The following is a 21901-nucleotide window of genomic DNA, read 5'->3' on the forward strand; positions in this document are numbered from 1 at the left end:
CCATCTGGCGGAGTCAGGTTACCATAGAGCCACCTCTTGGTACCAAGATCGCCCCCCCCCCCCCCCCACACACACACACACAATTGGCATTGTTTGTTTATTTCATAATGGATTGAGGAGATTGATAGTTTTTCCACCCTCAAATTAAATTTACAGAGCTGTTGACTCATGTACAGTAGTAGCCACAGTAGCTAATTGACACCTTAGCACTTTCTAAATGTAATGAATGCGGTTTGTTTTGTTTGCTTTGTTTTTGAGTGGTGCAACCACTCCTATAGACAGCTATGTGTGTCCCTGGGTATGTCCCTGGCTAACCTCTGAAACACAGGCGTTTTTATTTCCAGGGAGAATTTAAAGAAATAGTTCATATAAGCTTCCACAATGAAACAGATCGGTTTAATATCCAGGGACGTCGCTGACGATTTGGTTGCCCTACTAGTCGCATATTATTTGTGCTGCCCCCTGCTGACGAGAGCGCTGTGTTTCCTTATGCAGATCGGCTACTTTCGATGCACACATGGTTAGTTAGTTAGTACGTGGCGGAGAAAATTGTTATTCAAATAAAATAAATTTTATTCAAAGAGTATGACATCATATGCAAGTTTCACAGAAAGAAAATACAACTCTTTGTTTTTATATTTTCTCCCACAACTCCTTCCCTTTGTATTTGTATTGTATTGGAACGTAGCCTTTTGTAGGTCAAGAGTGATTGTAACAAATGCCTTTATTCTTTTCTTGCTGCAAAATAGAGACACTTGGTAAGTTTTCTTTGATTATTTTATTGGATCACCTTCGCCGAGTGCACACATGTCCTGAGTCACCCCGAATCCTCTTAATTGCAATTCTAATCAAGTTCCGTAACTTACCTTCTTCCAATGCTAATACAGTAACCTTACTGCACTTTGCTAGTGTGTACATACCGGTACTTGTATGCCACATTTAGATACTTTCAGGTCACCTGCCTACTGTACCAAAACGTTAATTCAGAATTATTCGTTTTTGGAGAATGAGAATTCCCACTGTGACACTTGTTTTATTCACAATATATTTTCACAATCAGAAACTACCACTATTGTGTGTGTACTGTGTACTGTACTCAATGTGTACTGTACTCAATGTGCCTTTAGTGCCCACTATGAAAACAAGATAAGAGAAAGAGACATGTTTCTTAGTCTCAATTATCCCACTTTGGGCGGGAACCACTTTTGGTGTTAGCATTATGTTATGCTTTAGCTATTGAAAAATAGCAGATCTACTAAGCTCATAGCGCGCCACCGAGTGGCGCGCTACGAGCTTGTAGGTCTGCTATTTTTGAAAAATCGAAGAACGACTGACATAGAAACATAGCTTTTTGAGAAAACTGTCAGGATGTAGAAGACATTTTTTAGAATCTGATCTCAGGTCAAAATGGGATAAAAGACACTTTTGTCTACCTTGCTTCAGAAGATGTTTGTCTCTTTGTATAGGCCGCCCAGACCAATGAATATCACCAATGAATACGCACTCTCCCACTCCATGCCTATATCAGGGAACCCTTACTCCACCAAAAAGTGAGTAAAACAAGCATTGAAGGATGCTCTCTTACAGAGAATGTACAGCATCCTCCTTACCATGTTGTCATGTTCCCTCAACGCTCATGTCCTCTCTATTTTATGCATAATCACCTTTTTCTTTATTTCACAAAGCTATGTTCATTTTCTTGAGTGTATTATGTGTGCGGCTGTACACTTTTTTTTTAAGTGTGTGTATGTGTGTGTGTGTGTGTGTGTGTGTGTGTGTGTGTGTGTGTGTGTGTGTGTGTGCGCGTGCACGTGCGCGTGTGCGTGTGCGTGTGCGTGGCTGTGCATTGTCTGGGGTATTTGTGGTCTTCCAACTCCATTGCCTGGCGTGAATAGCCTGTCATTGCGCAAGAATAATGGAGTTGAGCAAAGAAAGCCCTTGACTCCCTTGACTAGGGACGCTCCTGATCTGCTGAAAGGGAGGGGGTAAGTGACACAGGTGTGCCTTTGAGAATGGCTTTGTAGCTCCACTGCATGTGCAAGCTAATATAGATAGATAGACATCACGGTGCATACACTGAATAGCGTATTAGCTCCAGTGGAACTATTAACGCATTTTGGGCGGGAACCCCTTTTGGTGTTTCTAGCATTATGTTATACTTTAACTATTGAAAAATAGCAGATCTACAAGCTCATAGCGCGGCACCGAGTGCCGCGCTATGAACTTGTAGGTCTGCTATTTTTGAAAATTCGTGGATATGTGCCTGAAATCTTTGAATATTCTTTCAGACTTTCAGTTTTTAACTCAAATCTTTGCTTCCCTGGAACAACATATTTTCAGATGGGGGTCGGCGGCCAATTACATATCATTTTTGGGGTCCTTGACATGAAACATTGAGAGCCACTGATATAGAAACATGAGTTTTTTTCAGAAAAAAAAATACATTTTAAAAAGGCATTTTTAAAATGTCGACGTCAGGCCTAAATGGGTTAACTTTCCTGACTTGTTACAGACGGGGTTTACATTGTAACGCTCAAGGGCCTCTTTCAAAGATGCTAGATGAAGCATGCATAATAAAGATCATTGACCATTAGTTTGCAGTATTATGTTACAGTCCTCTTTCATTGACGTCGTATACACATATAGTCTAGTAGCCAAAAAGTGAACCCGGACATGTTGAGTACACCAACGTTTTATGTTAGAAATGTTTAGTATGGGTCCCCAGCATGTAGAAACTGCCGGATGCTAACTTGCATATGTTGAGCAATTTTCATAATTGGCATAATATGTGACCATACCATTAACAACCTATATAAGGCAAAATATTCAAAATGTCATAATGCTTTATCTAGCATGTGATGTGTCAAACTAGGGGGTTTTCATGATGCTGAATCCATTCCAAGCATTAGTTTGGGCTTAAAACGGCCATGCCCACTTCATCATCTACTACACTACATTACACTACACTACATCATCAATTTGTGATGACGGCATTGGCCGCTTTTAGCCCAATGAGTGTTTTTTTTGCAAAACTAATGCTTGGAATGGATTCAGCATCATGAAAACCCCCTAGTTTGACACGTCACATGCTACATAAAGCATGATGAAATTTTGAATATTTTGCCTTCTATAGGTTGTAATTGGTATGGTCACATATTATGCCAATTATGAAAATTGCTCAACATATGCAAGTTAGCATCCGGCAGTTTCTACATGCTGGGGACCCATACTAAACATTTATAACATAAAACCTTGGTGTACTCAACATGTCCGGGTTCACAATGGGGCTCTATGGGCTGGCTACTAGACTAATATGGTAAAGTAGTATTATAATGTGCTTTATCTTTCACTTCTTTGACTAGCAATCACATTACCTAGTTACTGTAGGTTACATACTGTAGATATAAATGTCATATTATGTGAACTAAAAAGATCCACATGAGCTGTGTAACTATTTTCCATTTGAGATAAGTTACACCTGCAGATGATGTTAATGTAAGGAAAAAGACATCTACAGAAAACACTGTCCCCTTTCATAACTTATCACTTGAATAAGAAGGGGGGGGGGGACAATCCAGCATATGTGATGATGACAGATAGACGTTTTATGAGTTTTTCTTGCTGTCAGTGTATTTCAGCAGTTCATGGTTCTAAAAGGCTGTATCACAGCAATCGTGTGTAGGAGCTTTACATGGAATGATGTGTGGATGTGTGCATGGCTTTGGGGATACATGAAGGCATAATTGTGCATGCCTTATGTATCCTTTTCTGCATATTGTGTAATGCTAATGTAAATGGTTTAAAAAAAAATGTTTAAATGAAAGCAGCTGATAGATAAAACAGTATATGTACTGTGCTTCTTGCACTTGTTTATACACAGCAAAATCCAGAGTGTGAATTGAGTGTAACCACTCTCAGATTGAAATTAGGATTTTTGCTCCTGTAGGCATTATGTTTTAATCATATCCCTAGCTATCTTTCTTGTGGTTCCTGTTCTATTCCAAACATAATGTGGCCTTGTAGTTCTTCCCATTCCAAACATAATGTGGCCTTGTAGTTCTTCCCATTCCAAACATAATGTGGCCTTGTAGTTCTTCCCATTCCAAACATAATGTGGCCTTGTAGTTCTTCCCATTCCAAACATAATGTGGCCTTGTAGTTCTTCCCATTCCAAACATAATGTGGCCTTGTAGTTCTTCCCATTCCAAACATAATGTGGCCTTGTAGTTCTTCCCATTCCAAACATAATGTGGCCTTGTAGTTCTTCCCATTCCAAACATAATGTGGCCTTGTAGTTCTTCCCATTCCAAACATAATGTGGCCTTGTAGTTCTTCCCATTCCAAACATAATGTGGCCTTGTAGTTCTTCCCATTCCAAACATAATGTGGCCTTGTAGTTCTTCCCATTCCAAACATAATGTGGCCTTGTAGTTCTTCCCATTCCAAACATAATGTGGCCTTGTAGTTCTTCCCATTCCAAACATAATGTGGCCTTGTAGTTCTTCCCATTCCAAACATAATGTGGCCTTGTAGTTCTTCCCATGAATGACTCTTTGTCATTCTTGCTCTTCAAATCTTTCTGCCTTTATTTAGCTTACTGTCGCCTCTCTTGCTCTGTTCCCTATGTTGTCTCTCTCACACTTTGATCACTTGTTACTGTAATGGGGTGTTTGTGTGCGTTTGCGTACATGTGTGTGCACGCACATATGTGTGTGTGTGCGTGTATGTGTGCGTGCGTGCGTTGTGTGCGTGAACCCCTACACCATTCCCAGGTTTAACTACAACATCGATGTTGCCGATAGACTTGCTGATGAACATGTTCTCATTGGCTTCTATGTGAATCTACTCCAAAACAAGCCCAACACATGGTTAGTTGGCGCTCTGTGCTTGTCAGCACCAGTGGAAACTACTTGCTCTGATGGTCTGATGCCATCTTATGAAGCAGAGTAGCCCCCCTGTCTGTCTGACCCCCCTGCAGCATAGTAATGTCTCCCTCTTGGTCAAGGAGGATTCCCCCTTTTGCCTGAGTGGTAGATTTGCTTTGCAGGACACCTGTGTTCGAATCCAGGTAGCTATATATTGGGGGGTGATCATCCGGGATCAGACTTCCTAGGTGGGGGTGGAGGTCAACGTCGGGTGGAATCAGCAGAGGAGCTCGATCTGCCTAAACCACCGAAGCCTAATATCTCCCTTTTAAAACCCATTTTGTGCGGGAACCCCTTTTGGTGTTAGCATTATGTTATGCTTTAGCTATTGAAAAATAGCAGATCTACAAGCTCATAGCGCGCCACCGAGTGGCGCGCTATGAGCTTGTAGGTCTGCTATTTTTGAAAAATCGAAGAACGACTGACATAGAAACATAGCTTTTTCAGCTTTTTTTGCATTTTTAGAATCTGATCTCAGGTCAAAATGGGTTTTAACTAGGGGGATTCCCTTGAGCCCTGTGCATTGTGAGCTTGTACAGTAGATTGGCAATTTTTCCCCGCTATTTTCTGAGACATTTGGAAAGGTGTTTTATTCTATAATGATATTATGATAACGCCCAAAAAGGGGATACCAGATTGAAAGTGTTTAAGTGGTAGATATATATTGCTTTCCCATGCTGGAGACCGGGGTTCGAATCCAGGTGGTTACACTAGCATTTTGCCCCCCTAACCCAATGCTTCAAGTGCTAATGCTGCACATTGCCAAGCATCCGTAGACTATTCATAGTTAAGCTGTCTGTCTCTACACCCCAATCATCTGAATATGGTTATGTGCCTGTGGTTGTTAGCTGTGTTACTATGGTCTAAAAGGGGTATTGAACGACGTGTCTCTTCTTGTGACAGAAGTTGACAGTATGCTTTCATTGGACTAGATACCAACTAAGTAAAAAATCACACCCGTGTGAACTGAGTGGTGCAACTCCCCCCCTTACACCCCCCCCCCCCCCCCCTCTCTCTCATTAGCAGGCAACAGTGCAGCACTATTTCTCTCTCTCTGTTTCTGGCACGACAGCGCCCCTACTGGTACTCATGAGTCACACATGAGTCACACACAAACATAGGTTAACACGAGTCACATAGGTGTCACACGGACACGGACATTGCTGTTCCTTGGAGTGGTTGCACCACTCAAAGATAGTTGGGTCTAGCCAAGATAAAATGTTTCTCTTTTCTTTCCTTTTTCTTTTTTTCAAAGTTTTTCCCCCGACCCCCACCGATTTGACTTTTGACACATTCTGTTATGAATGACATTCTAGAAGGTCATAACAGTCTTTCTAGTGTACTGAATGACATATCTGGCAGGACAAATAAGGTCAGAGAGGCCATTGCCACATAAGGACTGTGCTCCCTCATGCTTTTAGAATGGCTTTGTCTTTACATCTCAGTTTGGTTAACATGCCTAGCTACTACATTGCAATGTAACCAAGGCTCCTTTTATATTTTTATTTGCTTGTTTGTCTGCTTATTATTATCACTCTGTTTGGTATTTTTGGGGGCTTTTTCATAATATGTCAACATTATTGATGTCAACCTTTAACATTTAAAGCAGAATTCCATACTAGAAGGCTTTCTTACCTTTATTTGTAGTTGTTACGTCCCCACCAAAGAGGTCCAGGTGTTATTTTGTGCAAAAGTGCATTATTGGCTATTTCCCCTAATATAAGCCCTCAATGGGGGTTGGGTTTTTGTGCTAATAAGTGTGCCGCTTGGGATACTATTTACATTATGAAGAGAGGATATATACAATTTTTGAGCGTTGGAAATAAGCGAATTAGCACAACACCCCAATGCCCCATTCAATTCAATGCAATTCAATTCAATTCATTGAGGGCTTATGGTAGGGGAAATAGCCAATAATGCGCTTTTGCACAAAATAACACCTGGACCTCTTTGGTGGGGACGCAACAACTACAAAGAAAGGTAAGAAAGCCTTCTAGCATGGAATTCTCCTTTAAGCTGGTTCTTTATTAAATTGTGGGGCCGGCACATGAGGGAATCCACTTTAGAGGTTCAAGCATGTTGACTTGTCTAGTCCAGTCATAATGAAACATTGTATAACTTGTAATCTTTCTGTGTGTCTACATGTGTGGGCAGGTTAGGATAGGAGGGTGATGGGCAGACTGTGATACTTATCTCTGTGATATTGCACCAAATACCATTATAATATTTGTATTCAAAGGCTGTCAATGACAAACAAGACTTTCAAATGTTAATGGAAAGGCTGTGTTTGAAAACCTGAAAGGTCTCAGATTTTAATCTATTAAATGATTTATAGACCTTTTAATTGTGAGAGTATTTACTAACTAGTGTGCTGCGCAGCACACATTGAAAATGAAACCTGCCGTATCAGAAAATAGATGATTTTTATCACAGTCTATATTATGACATCAGCAGTCCTATGTCAATTATCATCCCTATGTTTTAGTACGAGCGTGCACGTGTGCAAGTTTGTAGACATGGGCAATTTGATCAGCCGCTTCCTTGTAATCCTTCCCGGCTTTCATATAGTCTTAGAAAGGGAAGAGATGATCATTTTCATCTTTACTTTACTTTATTAGCTGACCCTGTCGTGGCTCATACGGTGTCATCAATCAGTGGTTCTCAAACATTTTCATATCAAGGACACCAAATATGAATATCCATTTGGTCCCGCAGATCCCCAAGAGTTTTTCCAAGATCTTTGGATAGCTGATCTAAAAGATTGCGACGTGTTGTGCGCTTGTTGATCGGCTATTTTCATATAGCCAGTCTATAGGGTTACAATGGTTTCACTGATTTTGATCCTATATTAAAGGACCACTTCACCACTTTTCAACGTATCTTCATATAATAGGTCCTCACTAATAATCATGATAAAATGGCACGATTTTTTTCTACTCAGTCTGTGTCTCATAGGAGGACATCATCATTAGGCAGATTATTTTTTAAACAAGATTCTTTTACAAAAATGTTTAGATTTTCATTATCGTGAGAACGATGGCTTCCATTTTCGCATTGCAACTTTTCAGGACTAGAAAGCCTGCAGTTGTTATTAGCTTGTATTCCCCATCGATGATGTCACTGGAAGACGGTTTCTGAACTGCCCACAGCCATTTTTTCATGATTATTAGTGAGGACCTATTATATGAAGATACGTTGAAAAGTGGTGAAGTGGTCCTTTAACACATTTTCCTGGGGTGGGGGACCCCCTCTAGTAGGACCCCCCACTTTGAGAACCACTGCTGTGACATAAATAGACAAGCATGCTTATACAACTGACATCCCAGCTGTCAAGAGGAAAATTAAATTATTTTTTTATCCCACGATTTTGTAACCCATTTTTCACCCCTGTGTCAATTATCTATTGTGATCCTGGGCTCTACGCACCCTCCGCCAACCTGGGGAGAGCAACGGACTTGAACTCATGCTTCCTTCATGCATGACTCCTGAGTGTCCAAGTTGCTCCAGGGGGGAGTTTCCCTGGTTGGACGTAGCGCGTGGAAAGAACACGTTATTCCAGCTATAGTTCCTTTCCCCTCCATCAGGCGCCCCGGCTGGCCAGGGGGAGGCAGTTTAGAGACCAGGATCACTGCATGTTTTTTGTGAGGGTACCTACCTACCCCAGGGGACACGGGGAGAACATGCAAACTCCACACAGAAAGGCCCTTTCGCCAACCCCGCATCGGGTATGGAGGGAAAAAAAATCCTTTCTGAAGACAAACTAACTCGACAAACAGGATCTAAAAGAGAGCTCTCTGTATGACTGTCTGTGTGGGTGGCTGTGTGGGATGGTGCGTGTGGTGTGGTGTATAGTACTTGGCTGGTTATATCTTTCTCTGTGGCGAGTGAAGGCTGTGTGAGGTTGTGACATGGCCCATCTCTCTGTTATTTCCTCCTTTGATCAGTTTGCTGGAGAGCAGCATAAACCAACAAGACGAAGAGCACTGTCTGATCGCCCGCTACGCTGCCAGGCTGGCTGCCGATGCCGCGGTGAGACCTGCGGGGACTTGCTCTGTAACGTTGGCACTGTACGTTGTAGTGTAGTGCATGCTTGCACAGTGGTGGAAAAAAACTTTTCAAATGTATAAAAAAAAACTTTTAAAAACAGCAGATCTACAAGCTCACAATGCGTCGCGGTGCGACGCGACTTCATATATACTCTAAGGACGCGACGCATTGTGAGCTTGTAGATCTGCTATTTTCAAAGGGCCGAAATATGGCTGAAGTGGTTAATGTATGTTTTGTAATAATAATCAAAGTAACTAGTAAATAAAGTTTTCGAATAATTTTAGTGTAATAAAAGTAAAGTGCAATATTTGTATCCGAGATGTAGCCTAGTGGAGTAGAAGTGAAAGTATTGGAAATTGGAAATGTAAAAGTAAAGTACAAATACCTCAAAATTGTACTTGGAGTACTTGAGTAAATGTACTTAGTTACTGTCCACCACTGTGCATGTATAGCACAAATGCAGACAATATCAGTATTTTCCATTTTCAGCGATCAGAGACGGACCATCATATTCACATGGCAACTCGTATTTAGCTTTTTTTTAATTTATTTTTTATATCCCACGATTTTGCAACACATGTTTTCACGTCAATTATCTAATGTACTCCTGGGCGCTATACACTTCCTCTGCCAACCTGTGGAGAGCAACGGACTGACCTCATGCTTCCTTCTATGCATGAGGAGTCCGCTTCTTTTCACCTGACAGGGGGGGAGTTTCCCCAGTTGGACGTAGCGCGTGGAAGGAACACGTTATTCCAACCAGTTCCTTTCCCCTCCATCACCACCAGGCGCCCCGGCTGGCCAGGGAAGGCAGTTTCCTATTTAGCTCTTTGTCTTGTACTTGTTATACCTGAATATATGATGAAAGAGCACACTGGCCACTGTGTGAATACGGACAATTATTGTGATTGTTGCTGTTGTTTGAAAATGTCCAATCAGGCCAAACTTGAGGCTGTTTAGTGTTTACAGAGCTTGTAGGAAATAACGGATGAGATATGAGTTGCTATTGGGGCGGAATGTCCTTGTATGTCCAAAACTGGAAATGGAAAACATAACCTGTCTTCCAAATGGATCCAATGTAGTTATTATTTACATTATAACAAGCTCGTAATGCTTTAGTTAAAGGTATATTCAGTGATTTGACTTAATCTAAATATCACTTATTTTTATTTTTTTTCTGGATAATCCTCCCTACCATAGAGTGTGCTGACCATATAAGGAGTTCCTCCCTGTCCCCAGTGAGCCCCTGGGGTCAAAAAACCCTAGTTTCAGTTTTGGTGGCGGGTGGCAAAGCCTTCATCCAATCAGGATGAGAGGGGCCTTCCTCCAATCATGATCGAGTGGGGTGCACATGCTGTTGGCCTGTTGCACTCCCCCCCACTGTAGAGCGTGCATGTGCACATTTTGTTACCGGGGCGGACTGGGTGGTTCTCCAAATCACTCAAATCACTGAATGCTCCTTTAATACTTTTAATTGGTTAAATATTAATATACACGTTACCTTTACAAAATATTCCAAAAGAGCAGATCCACAACGTGTCGCAACGTGTCGTGTTGTGAGCTTGTGCCACCGAGTGGCGCGCTACGAGCTTGTAGGTCTGCTATTTTTGAAAAATTGTGCAAATATTTATTTCAGAAAACTGGACGATTTCGAAGATTTTTTTTAAATTTCGAGGTCAGGCCAAAATGGGTTAAAATGACAAAAAAAAATTCACGGGGAAAAAAGCGTTGAAATCTGGAGATAAGAGGTTTGTGTCCGATATGAGATATGGGATGAGGTAGTACAACAGGGTGACCTCTCAGCCTATGGGATGAGGTAGTACAACAGGGTGACCTCTCAGCATATGGGATGAGGTAGTACAACAGGGTGACCTCTCAGCATATGGGATGAGGTAGTACAACAGGGTGACCTCTCAGCATATGGGATGAGGTAGTACAACAGGGTGACCTCTCAGCATATGGGATGAGGTAGTACAACAGGGTGACCTCTCAGCATATGGGATGAGGTAGTACAACAGGGTGACCTCTCAGCATATGGGATGAGGTAGTACAACAGGGTGACCTCTCAGCATATGGGATGAGGTAGTACAACAGGGTGACCTCTCAGCCTATGGGATGAGGTAGTACAACAGGGTGACCTCTCAGCATATGGGATGAGGTAGTACAACAGGGTGACCTCTCAGCATATGGGATGAGGTAGTACAACAGGGTGACCTCTCAGCCAGGAAGTCCCTGTCGTTGACACCACCATATGGGATGAGGTAGTACAACAGGGTGACCTCTCAGCCAGGAAGTCCCTGTCGTTGACACCACCATATGGGATGAGGTAGTACAACAGGGTGACCTCTCAGCCAGGAAGTCCCTGTCGTTGACACCACCATGTCTCTCCCACTTGGGATGAGGTAGTACAACAGGGTGACCTCTCAGCCAGGAAGTCCCTGTCGTTGACACCACCATGTCTCTCCCACTTGGCTCCAGCAACAGTCTCAGCAACAGCAGAGAATCCCCACGGACCTGTGCTGCTCTCTGGACGCCAACAAACAGCAGAGACAGCTCATCGCTGAGCTGGAGAACAAAAACAGGTCAGTGTCTCGCCTGCCTTTGTGATACTGAGTGCCTCTTGTTCGTCCAACCTCTTTACATTCAAGTTCTTTTCAAAAAGTCTCCCTGTTTGCCTTTTCAAAAAGGGGGGACACCCACTCGGACAAAATGATTCGCATTGGAAGACTCACTTTGTTGAATGTTGTTGATATCAATGTCTTTGCGTTGATGGTTACCATAGTTACCACCACATACATGAAAGATTTCAGACCAGTGGCGGTCATTTGTCTCCACCAGCGGAAGGCATGCCATGGGTTCGACTCCCGAGCCCGGCGGCCTTTGCTGCGTGTCACTCCCCATCTCTCTCCCCCTTTCCTCTCTAATTACTGTACCCTATCAATAAAGGCAAAAAAAGCCAAAACAATATCTTAAAAAAATGTTTTTACCGCCACCAGGAGGCCACAACCTGACCTGGCCTGGTGGAGACCTGTGCCCCGAGTGGCACTTTTTCTAGTTTTGAAATTGATTTGGGTTGGGGTGGGTGGGGGGGGGAATACTAATAATACAGTACATTCCCTAAACTGTATTATGTGGACTGGAGTAAACCATTATACGGTATTGTATCTACAGTATTGTGTATAGAAAAGGGACACAAGTTAATATTTTAAATGATTAACCCTTTTTTACCATTGGTGGAGACTGGAGACTAGTACATGAAACAGCCTGTGTGTGTGTGTGTGTGTGTGTGTGTGTGTGTGTGTGTGTGTGTGTGTGTGTGTGTGTGTGTGTGTGTGTGTGTGTGTGTGTGTGTGTGTGTGTGTGTGTGTGTGTGTGTGTGTGTGTGTGTGTGTGTGTGTGTGTGTGTGTGTGTGTGTGTGTGTGTGTGTGTGTGTGTGTACGACAGAGAGATTTTGCAGGAGATCCAGCGCCTACGCCAGCAGCATGAGCAGGCCTCCCAGCCTCCACCCGACAGGGGCCAGCAGAACCCCACCCTGTTGGCCGAACTCCGGCTTCTCAGGTACAAAATATACGGATAGGATGTGATGTTTTAGAGCAATGGTGGAAAAAGTACTCACATTTATTATTTAAAGCAGTGGTTCCCAAACTTTTTCATGTCAAGGACCCCCAAATTGACACTCATTAGCCCGCGGACCCCCATTTGAAAATATAAGCCAATGACCCCCATAAGAGAAGGTTTTTATGGCTCTAGCAGAGATTCTCAACCTGTTTAATTTTAAGGACCCCCCCAGTTTGACATGCATTAGTCTACGGACCCCCCATTTAATGGTATTTCTATCTCTTGGACCCCCAATTTATATTGTAAAATCAATGTTCATTTAACTCTGAGAGTGTACAAATTTACAAATTTGTACACACACACACACACACAGGCTGTTTCATGTACTAGTCTCCAAGTGTACAAATTTACAAATTTGTACACTTTCAGAGTTACAGACCCATAAGGGTCCATTTGGTTCCAAACTATCATTTAGCTGGGGACCCCCTGGAACTCCCTCAAGGACCCCTGGGGGTCCCTGGACCCCACTTTGGGAACCACTGACTTAAAGTATCAATGCAATGTAGAATTGTTACAAGTAAAATTACTTGAGTAAAAGTATTGGCATAAAAATGTACCAAAAGTATAAAGTATGTGTTATGCAGAATGTCCCATTTCACAAGTTAAATGTATAAAAAAAAAATCATTGTTAGAAAATTGCAGATCTATAAGCTCGCAATGCGTTGCATTGCGACGCATTGCGAGCTTGTAGATCTGCTATTTTCAAAGTGGAGTAAAATATACAATACAGTACAATATAGAAGTAAAAGTACTGGAAATTGTAAAGTACAAATACCTCAAAATTATACTTAGTATAATACGGTACCGGTAGTACGCGTTGTGCAGAATGGCCCATTTCACAAGTTAAAAATGTATAAAATTCTTTAGAAAATAGCAGATGCGACACATTGTGAGCTTGTAGACCGGCTATTTTCAATATAATAATATAATAATATAGGGCTGAAGTGGGTAATGCATGTTTTGTAATTATAATCAAAATCTACAAAGTAACTAATAACTAAAGTTTTCAAATATATGTAGTGGAGTAAAAGTACAATATTTGCCTCTGAGATGTAGTGGAGTAGGATTAAAAGTACTGGAAAATGGAAATACTCAAGTAAAGTACAAATACCTCAAAATTATACTTAAGTACAGTACTTAAGTAAATGTACTTAGTTACTTTCCACCACTGGATTTAGAACAGTGATCCTCAATCTTTTTAATTCCAACAAAGCCCACCCTTTTGGTGTTTTAAGCATTATGTTACACTTTAGCTATTGAAAAATAGCAGATCTACAAGCTCGTAGCGCGGCACTCGCGGCTATTTTTGAAAAATCGTGAAAATGTGGTGCGAATCTTTGTATATATATTCTTTGAGAGCGAATGTTTTGAACTCAAATCTGAGGTATTGAGGGTCCCTGGAATAACATATTTTCGGCGGCCAATTACATATATTTTTTAGGGTACCTGACATGAAAATACTTGAGAACCACTGACATAGAAACATGGGTTTTTCAGAAAACTTGTAGAATCGTTCTCAGGTGTAAATGGGTTAACTCTGAGAGGAAGCAAATGAGACGCACTCGCAAATAAACATGAGAAATGGCATCTGAGCCAGTCTCTTTCCATTTAGTTGGTTTAGGAAGCACACCTGTTTTTTCTTTCTTTACGCGTTCCATTTATCCTTACAGACCTTTAAGGGTCCATTTGACTCCTAACTATTATCAATCATTTAGTTGGGGACCCCCACTGGACCCCCCCCCCCCCCCCCCCCTCCCCCTCCGAGGACCCCTGGGGGTCCCCTGACCCCACATTGTGAACCAGTGAGGCAGCGGTAATGTCACAGTAATTAGGGGCTAATCATCAGCATTCATTATCTTTATATTAATTGGCCTACTCTGAAAAAAGATTTTTTTATTTCTGAGTAACACATATAATGTCACTGATAATCTCTAGTGAGAATCTCTAGTGAAAAGGTTAATGTCTCCTTAAATTGTGATATAATTACACTGGGCCACTGGCCCCACATGCGGACCATGCAATTTGAGAACGGTGTAAATCTGGAACGATGCAATTTGGAATACATTTTCCGCACCTGTTCAATAACTGTTGTACTTGTTCTACTTGTTCTACTTGTCAGAGTACCCACTAACATACGACCAATTGACTAAATGGTGGCCAATCAGGGAAGAAAGTGCCTACACACCCCCCCCAAACATACAGAGTTTTGGTTCAAGGTTTAGGGTTCAAGGTTCACTTTATTTGTCATTTCACAAAAACAGCTAAAGTGCATTTTTATTAGACTCAAGAGTTCAGTAGTCTGACAGTCCCCGGGTAGAAGCTGCCTTTCAGTCCTGGCTTTGATGGGAGCGCAGCCTCCTAACCCGAGGGGAGCTGGTCAAACAGTTCATGGGCTGCTGGGTGAGTGGGGTCCTCCATAATGCGGGCCGCATATCATGTGCTCCTGCACCTGCTGCTGGTGTAAATGTCCTCGATGGAAGGGAGACTATAGTACTGTGGGTGGTCTTCTTTCTGGCCGTTTTTCACCACCCTCTGCTGCGCCTTCCTTGTCCACAGCAGAGCAGTTCCCATCACCAGGTGGTGATGGAGAATGTGAGAGTACTAGTCTCCACCACACACCTGTAGTAGCGTTGTTTTCGTCGACTAATGCTATGACGAAAAATGTTCGTCGACTACCTTTTTTCACTTACTGACGAAAACTAAATAGAGACTAAATGAAAACTAAGCTACGATGACTAAATATATCGACAATTTCGATTACAAGAAATAAAAACTAGCCTACAATGTTAGGAAGGAACTATAGTGGACAAGAGATCCAGTACAAGTCATTTTACACTTGGTTGCATGCTGAAAATAGCAGATCTACAAGCAGATCTATGACGGCATCAAGGCCCGCCAAAATACATTTTAGCCGACTAAATCAATCGTAGATTTAGTCGACTAAAATCGCATGACATTTAGTCGACTAAAACTAGACTAACACTAAAACATACTATTATGTACTATTCAAAAGACTATGACTAAAACTAAAACCAAATGTTGCTGCCAAAAACAACACTGACACTGTAGAACACCTCCAGGACTGAGGTATTGAGGCCAGCTTGTCTCAGGCCTCCTGAGGAAATAGAGGTGCAGGTGAGGCTTTTTTTTGAGTGGTGCAAACCACTCCAACAACCAGCTTTGTCTGTATGTGTCTATGTATGTGTGTACCTGTACCTGTGTGTACCTGTACGTGGCCCCACGTACATGTGAGCATGGTTGCTATGGTTAGTGTGTGACGTCACTGACTAGTTGCACCACTCAGTTCACACGGGTGTGATTCTTTTTAAAGATGTTTGAGGTGTTTCTGGTCCACTTCAAGTCCTCTGAAATGTGCACCCCGAGGTACTTAAAAAATCACACCCGTGTGAACTGAGTGGTGTAAGGTCTTATATAGACTGATCAGCTGTGGTCTGACGTAATGTCTGACGTAATGAAATTACACCCGGGTGAACTGGGTGACCGTAGCAACCATGCTCATTTTTTGAGCACAGACAGACAGACACGTAAACTAACAAAGCCAGTCGTAGGAGTGGTTTACACCACTCAAAAAGCTAGGGACCCTTTCCACCATAGCTCCGTTTATGAACAGGGGGAGGGGAGGCGGAGGGGCATGGTCTCTTCTTCTAAAGTCCACAATCATCTCCTTCGTTTTCCCCACGTTGATACAGAGGCTATATTGTCTGCAAACCAGTCCACTAGGTCTGTCTGTCCACAGACCGTGGACAGACAGACAATTTACAATTTTTTTCTTGCAGCTGGCCAGTGCCATTAAAGGGGAATTCCACTCATTTTCAACATTTTACTATGTCATTAATATACCTTAGAGCTGTTGTGTGGAACTAATTAAAAAAAGTCCCCCCATTCTGTGTCTCCTAGAACTGGAGGTCTGAAAAAAACCAGTAACATTATGAAGTACATCTCAGTGACATCACAAAGATGTACTTCATAATATTACTGATTTTTTTTCAGACCTCCAGTTCTAGGAAACACAGAATGGGGGGACTTTTTATTATTATTTCCACACAGCAACTCTAAGGTATATTAAAGACATAGTAAAATGTTGAAAATTAGTGGTATTCCCCTAAGGCCACAATGATAACAACCCAAACTCCTTTGGTAGTGATTGTTCTAGAGCTCCATATATGGAGCCGACTAATATAGGATATTGATGTTACTGTAGGTCATTTTTGTGAAGACGTCCAGTGACGTCCAGTGTGTTAAATCAAATGAACAACAGTACAGGTTGTGCCAGAGGACGCACAGCGTATTTTATACTTATTTTCCTTTGGGCATTTATATATGCAACTGTGTCATTTATGCCACTTGTCTTTTTCCCTCTGTCAGGCAACGCAAAGATGAGCTCGAGCAAAGAATGTCTGCTCTGCAAGAAAGTCGCAGAGAACTCATGGTACAGCTGGAGCAACTTATGATGCTACTCAAGGTACCGTATACAGTGCATCTCCACTACTGTAAACACGCTATACAAACTGGTCAGGCTCCTACTTGATCTAGCCCCCCGAACCCACCTCACCCCTGCCCACTTCGACAGGCTGGAATGGCTTAGGGTCGACGACAGAGTACAGCATCTTGCAATGGGTCTGGTCCACAAGATTCGATACTCCACCAAGATACCCCATGTACCTGTCTAGATACTTCCTTAATGTTAACGAAGTCCACACCCACAACACCAGAGGGAGTGCAACGAACCATGTACAACCCAGATTCGGCACAAACAAGGGACTAAATTCTTTTCGCTCCTATGCCACCAAAATGTGGAACGCCCTACCAACAGTCATTAAGACATGCGAATCCCTTGACTCCTTCAAAACCGCTCTCAAAGGGCACCTACGGATGGCTGCAATTCGAAACTGGCCCCCGTAAAATCTGAATCCCCCCCCACCGCCCCCCCCCTTTTTCCCCTCACTGTATATGTTTCTTTTCCCTTTTTACCTCCATTATGATGAATTCCTGTACCTCCATTATGATGAATTCCCGTACTGTTCTTTGTCTATATAGAAGTGTCTATTTGTACGTCTCTAAATGTTTTGATGATTTGAACATGGTGGACCCTATTGGAAACAAGTGTAATGCTTAATTGGGTCGTCCACTCACAGTTAACAGCCTTTGTATTGAGTTTGTGCTTGAAATGTACTGTAATTCTGCAAACTGTTAATAAATTCTTCAATCAATCAATCAATCAATGATAAAGCATTACAGATAGCAGAAGTGAAGTATACCAAACATGTCCATTAGAGGGCAGACTTCTTCAACAATCTGCCACATAGATGGACAGAGAAGGTGGCCTGTTAGTAAAAGTCTTCTATTTCTCACACACATCATTTCTCAATTTCTGTCATTATTACACAACAGCTATTGATCAGCTTTTTGATTTAAAGCATGCACTACATGTCTTTCTAGACTCCACACAGGAGTAGACGTGGGGTTGTGCTCCATTTCAACATGTACAGACATGTGTAAGAGGGTTTAATCTCCAGAGTGAGACTATCTTTAGCAATCAATAACACGGGGACTCTCCCAAGGCATTTGACTACTTACTGTACTGGTTTAAGTGGTGAGACCGTCAATCTGATCAATCCTGGAACCCATTCAGTAAAGAAAAAAAGGGAACAAAAGCACATAGAAAATCTCTTGATCTAATTAGCCTAAAAGGATCAATACCAAGCCATTCAATATGCATGAGGAAGACATGCTCGTCATAGTCTGGAGTAAATATCAAATGGAGTGTTAGAAATGAATGCCCACGTTGTCATTTCATGAGTGATAAAAGAATATTTTATGTGAATTGAAATGGCCCTTTTTTAACAGGAGGAGGAACGGAAACAAGCTGTAAGTCCGGCAGGCCCATAGACAAACTAAAATAAAACACAAACTCATTGCATGTGTACATGAGAGCATTATGTTTGCGTTGGTTTTTAATGCTGTGTGGCAGTTCTCTGAGAACTAGGAAAGTACCGTATGTAACATATTTGAGTAATATTTACATAACATAGCCTAATGACCTAACAAAAATAGATTTTGGCATGTTCATGAGGATTATTATTGTTTACTAAAAGATAATATAGGATAATAGACATTATATTATTTTAAAATTGGCAAGCTTCTTGGCAGTCTGTGCATTATTTTAAGGTTTTTGACTGAACAGAAATTATAATATTTCAGGTAATTTTGCTGTTTTATTTATGTCTGTCTTTGTGACTAAATAAGGCAACTGTATGAGAATGCGACAAATGATCACTGCGGCATTCGTGGTTATAAACCATTTTGGGCGGGAACCCCTTTTGGTGTTGTTATAATTTAGCTATTGAAAAATAGCAGATCTACAAGCTCATAGCGCGCCACCGAGTGGCGCGCTATGAGCTTGTAGGTCTGCTATTTTTGAAGAATCGTGAAAATATGTATTATTAAATTTTGAGGTCAGGCCTAAATGGGTTAACCAACTTTGAGCAACACTGAATGCCCGGGGGACAATCTGTGTATAATGTACTGTATTGTGCTAAATATAAGACGACTATGATTATAAGACCACCCCCATTTTGCAAGAATGTCAAATAGTCTACCGGTAGTCCCCGATTATAATACGACTATATATAAAGTATATATATATTTTTTTTTCATTGGATAAAAAAAGTAAAAAACATAGTCTTATATTCAGCACAATAGGGTATATCAGTGGTTTTCTAATGTTTGGGACCAAGCAAAAAAAATTGCCGATCTGAAGTACTTAATTAGTAAATGTAAACATAATTCATAACCTTCTTTATTTGTATTGCAATAACAATGTGTGTTTGTCACCAAACAAATCACAAAGCGCACCTGGACTTAATTGACTCACTGCACTCCAGTGTGACTCGGCACGCCGTGGAGGAAGCACTGCTGAATTATTATGTCCATCCCTAACAATTTGAAGTGACGAGTTGGCAGATTAACCACTTAAACCCTATACGTTGTTGAGCGGAATACCACAGGGTTCTATACTAGTCACCTTTCTGTTTTCACGCTTCATAAAATGTCTTCGCTGAAAATAGCCGATTGACAAGCTTACAATGTGGCACAACAATCTGCTATTGTCTGCAAAGGTTTGACCAGAATGCGGAATGCTGGGGTTTAAGTGTACGGCTAAATGCGCACAACTGGGTAACAGAATTGATGCAAAAAAGGAAGAGACCAAGTCACTCTTGTTGAAAAGTTTAAAAGACTAATAGCGTTTATAACCAGTCGGGGATATGTCACCAAAAAGGACTTATTTCCATTGTGGTCCTCTTAGGTAACAAATACATGTCATAATAACACAATTACAATTTACAATTTAGGCATTTAGCAGACGCTCTTAATCCAGAGCGACTTACATTAAGCAAAAACAAAAAGCATGGCATACGTCACATGTATAAAAAGTAGTTATCATGAATCATGCGTAAACTAAGAACGTAACAGTGGAGTATCTATGTAAACTATACATACTATACTATATAATATATTATACATGTGTACTATAAAGTGCTATGACTACATAAAGTGCAATTCTAGAGCTGTCTACATAACAAGCTATAAGTCTGTTTAAAATACTATCTAAGTCTACATAATGTGCTATCTAAGGGGCTAGGCTAGGGCAAGTGCTACGGGCCATGGTGGAGTCACTTGTCACTTGAGTGACATTCATGTACAATAAATAAAACAAAATATTTCAAGACAAGAAACATTACATTACCTTTAAAATAACACACATTTTGTTAATGAATGACATTTCTCAGTCTTCCTCATCCCAGTTGGTTAGTGCACAGACGCCTCCAGCGTATGTCTTTTCTACGTCCGAGCATAGACATGGTAACACCCCGCCTGCCTCTGATTGGCCTATACCGACACTGCCGGCCTTACCAGAGTTTCCTCCGAGGTGGATCGCTATATGCTGGATAGTCTGCCGCGAGGTTACTCTGTGGTGGGAAATAAATATATAATACAAGTACGATATAATACAAGAGAATGACAGCTTGGCACGCGCGACAGTAACTTTTATGTTTTGTAGAAGAGGCAAACTAATATATTGTTTATGCCGTTTATGTGTACAGTGTAAACTTGAAACATTATTGTACTGTAAAAAGGTCTCTTTTCCCTTGATCTTTATCTTTGTTAGTATAATAGTATTAGTTTACTATAATTAGATTAATACACAATAATCAACACTAACACTTTAATTTAGAACACACCCAAATCAAATCATACAAATACGTGTTCAATCAATCATTCAATCAAAGCAAACGGCATAAACAATATTAGTTTGCCTCTTCTACAAAAATAAAAGTCTCGGAGGACAGTCTGGTGAGACCATTAATTGGGGCAGGACGGGCAGTGTCGGTAGGCCAATCAGAGGCAGGCAGGGGCGTTAACATGTCTATGCTCAGACATAGAGTAGATATACGCACAACTCCAACAAGGAGTGAGGGAAAATGCCACACATTGTGTCTCTAAATACTTCCTTGTGTTTCAGACTCAGGGGCCTGGTTCTCCACGCTCCTCACCCAGCCACACGGCCTGCCGGCCCATCCCCACACCTATACACTCAGAGTCTGCCGGCACAACCCCTACTCACACACCTCAGGACTCACTCATGGGCGTGGGAGGTGACGTGCAGGAGGCCTTTGCTCAGGGTAACACAGTTAGAAATAGTAAATGCACAGTGCCGTACATCAGTGGTTCACAAGCCTTTCTGGAAAATCTCAAAAGTGTTCACGCTAGGGCATTCACTTCTAGTCATTTTTACTAGTTGACTAGTTGCCTAGTTTAGTAACTACCTAGTTTAACTTTTTTGGGAAATAAATATTTGTACATTTAAAAACGGTGTACATTGGTGACTATAACTATAATCTACTTGATCTTGAGGCCTACAAAATCGAAAAACCATACCAACAAGGTCGACTAGTGGATTTACTAGTCGACTAGTTGCTTAATGCCCTAGTTCACGCGGCTTAGATCAATGGAACTAACGTAGTATATATGACTATATGTTGAGTTCCTAAATTATCGGTAGTTGAGGTAATCAATATACAGTACTAGTACTTTTTCTTCTTCCTTTTACGGAATTGGAGCAGGAATTGTGGCAATAGAGAAGGGAAGGGGAGTGGAAATGGTGAAACAAAAACATATGATTGATTGACGCTTCACTGCGTCATTAGATAGCTGGAAACCAGCTCAAATTGTTTTGGCACGTCCCGGCACGCCCGTCACAGAGTGTCGGCCGTCCCTTTGTGCCTTC

At 41.5% G+C, this 21901-nt stretch overlaps 1 protein-coding gene across 9 annotated transcripts in view; it reads left to right on the plus strand.

Moving 5' to 3' along the window:
- The window catches only part of dtna (dystrobrevin, alpha), a 40907-nt gene that overhangs the window by 14193 nt on the left and 4813 nt on the right, over positions 1-21901 (plus strand). For 2 of the 9 annotated variants that reach the window (XM_079530137.1, XM_079530135.1), the window contains exons 10-18: positions 1467-1550; positions 1896-1985; positions 4773-4868; positions 8870-8954; positions 11451-11554; positions 12418-12531; positions 16978-17074; positions 18460-18480; positions 21137-21296. In XM_079530137.1, the coding sequence (XP_079386263.1) occupies positions 1467-1550; positions 1896-1985; positions 4773-4868; positions 8870-8954; positions 11451-11554; positions 12418-12531; positions 16978-17074; positions 18460-18480; positions 21137-21296 (851 nt within the window). The remainder of the gene's footprint in view (positions 1-1466; positions 1551-1895; positions 1986-4772; positions 4869-8869; positions 8955-11450; positions 11555-12417; positions 12532-16977; positions 17075-18459; positions 18481-21136; positions 21297-21901) is intronic. The other 7 variants (XM_079530136.1, XM_079530139.1, XM_079530141.1 and 4 more) reach the window with 7 other exon arrangements.

Source organism: Electrona antarctica (assembly GCF_951216825.1).
Source record: "Electrona antarctica genome assembly, chromosome: 19".
Classification (NCBI taxonomy): Eukaryota; Metazoa; Chordata; class Actinopteri; order Myctophiformes; family Myctophidae; genus Electrona; species Electrona antarctica.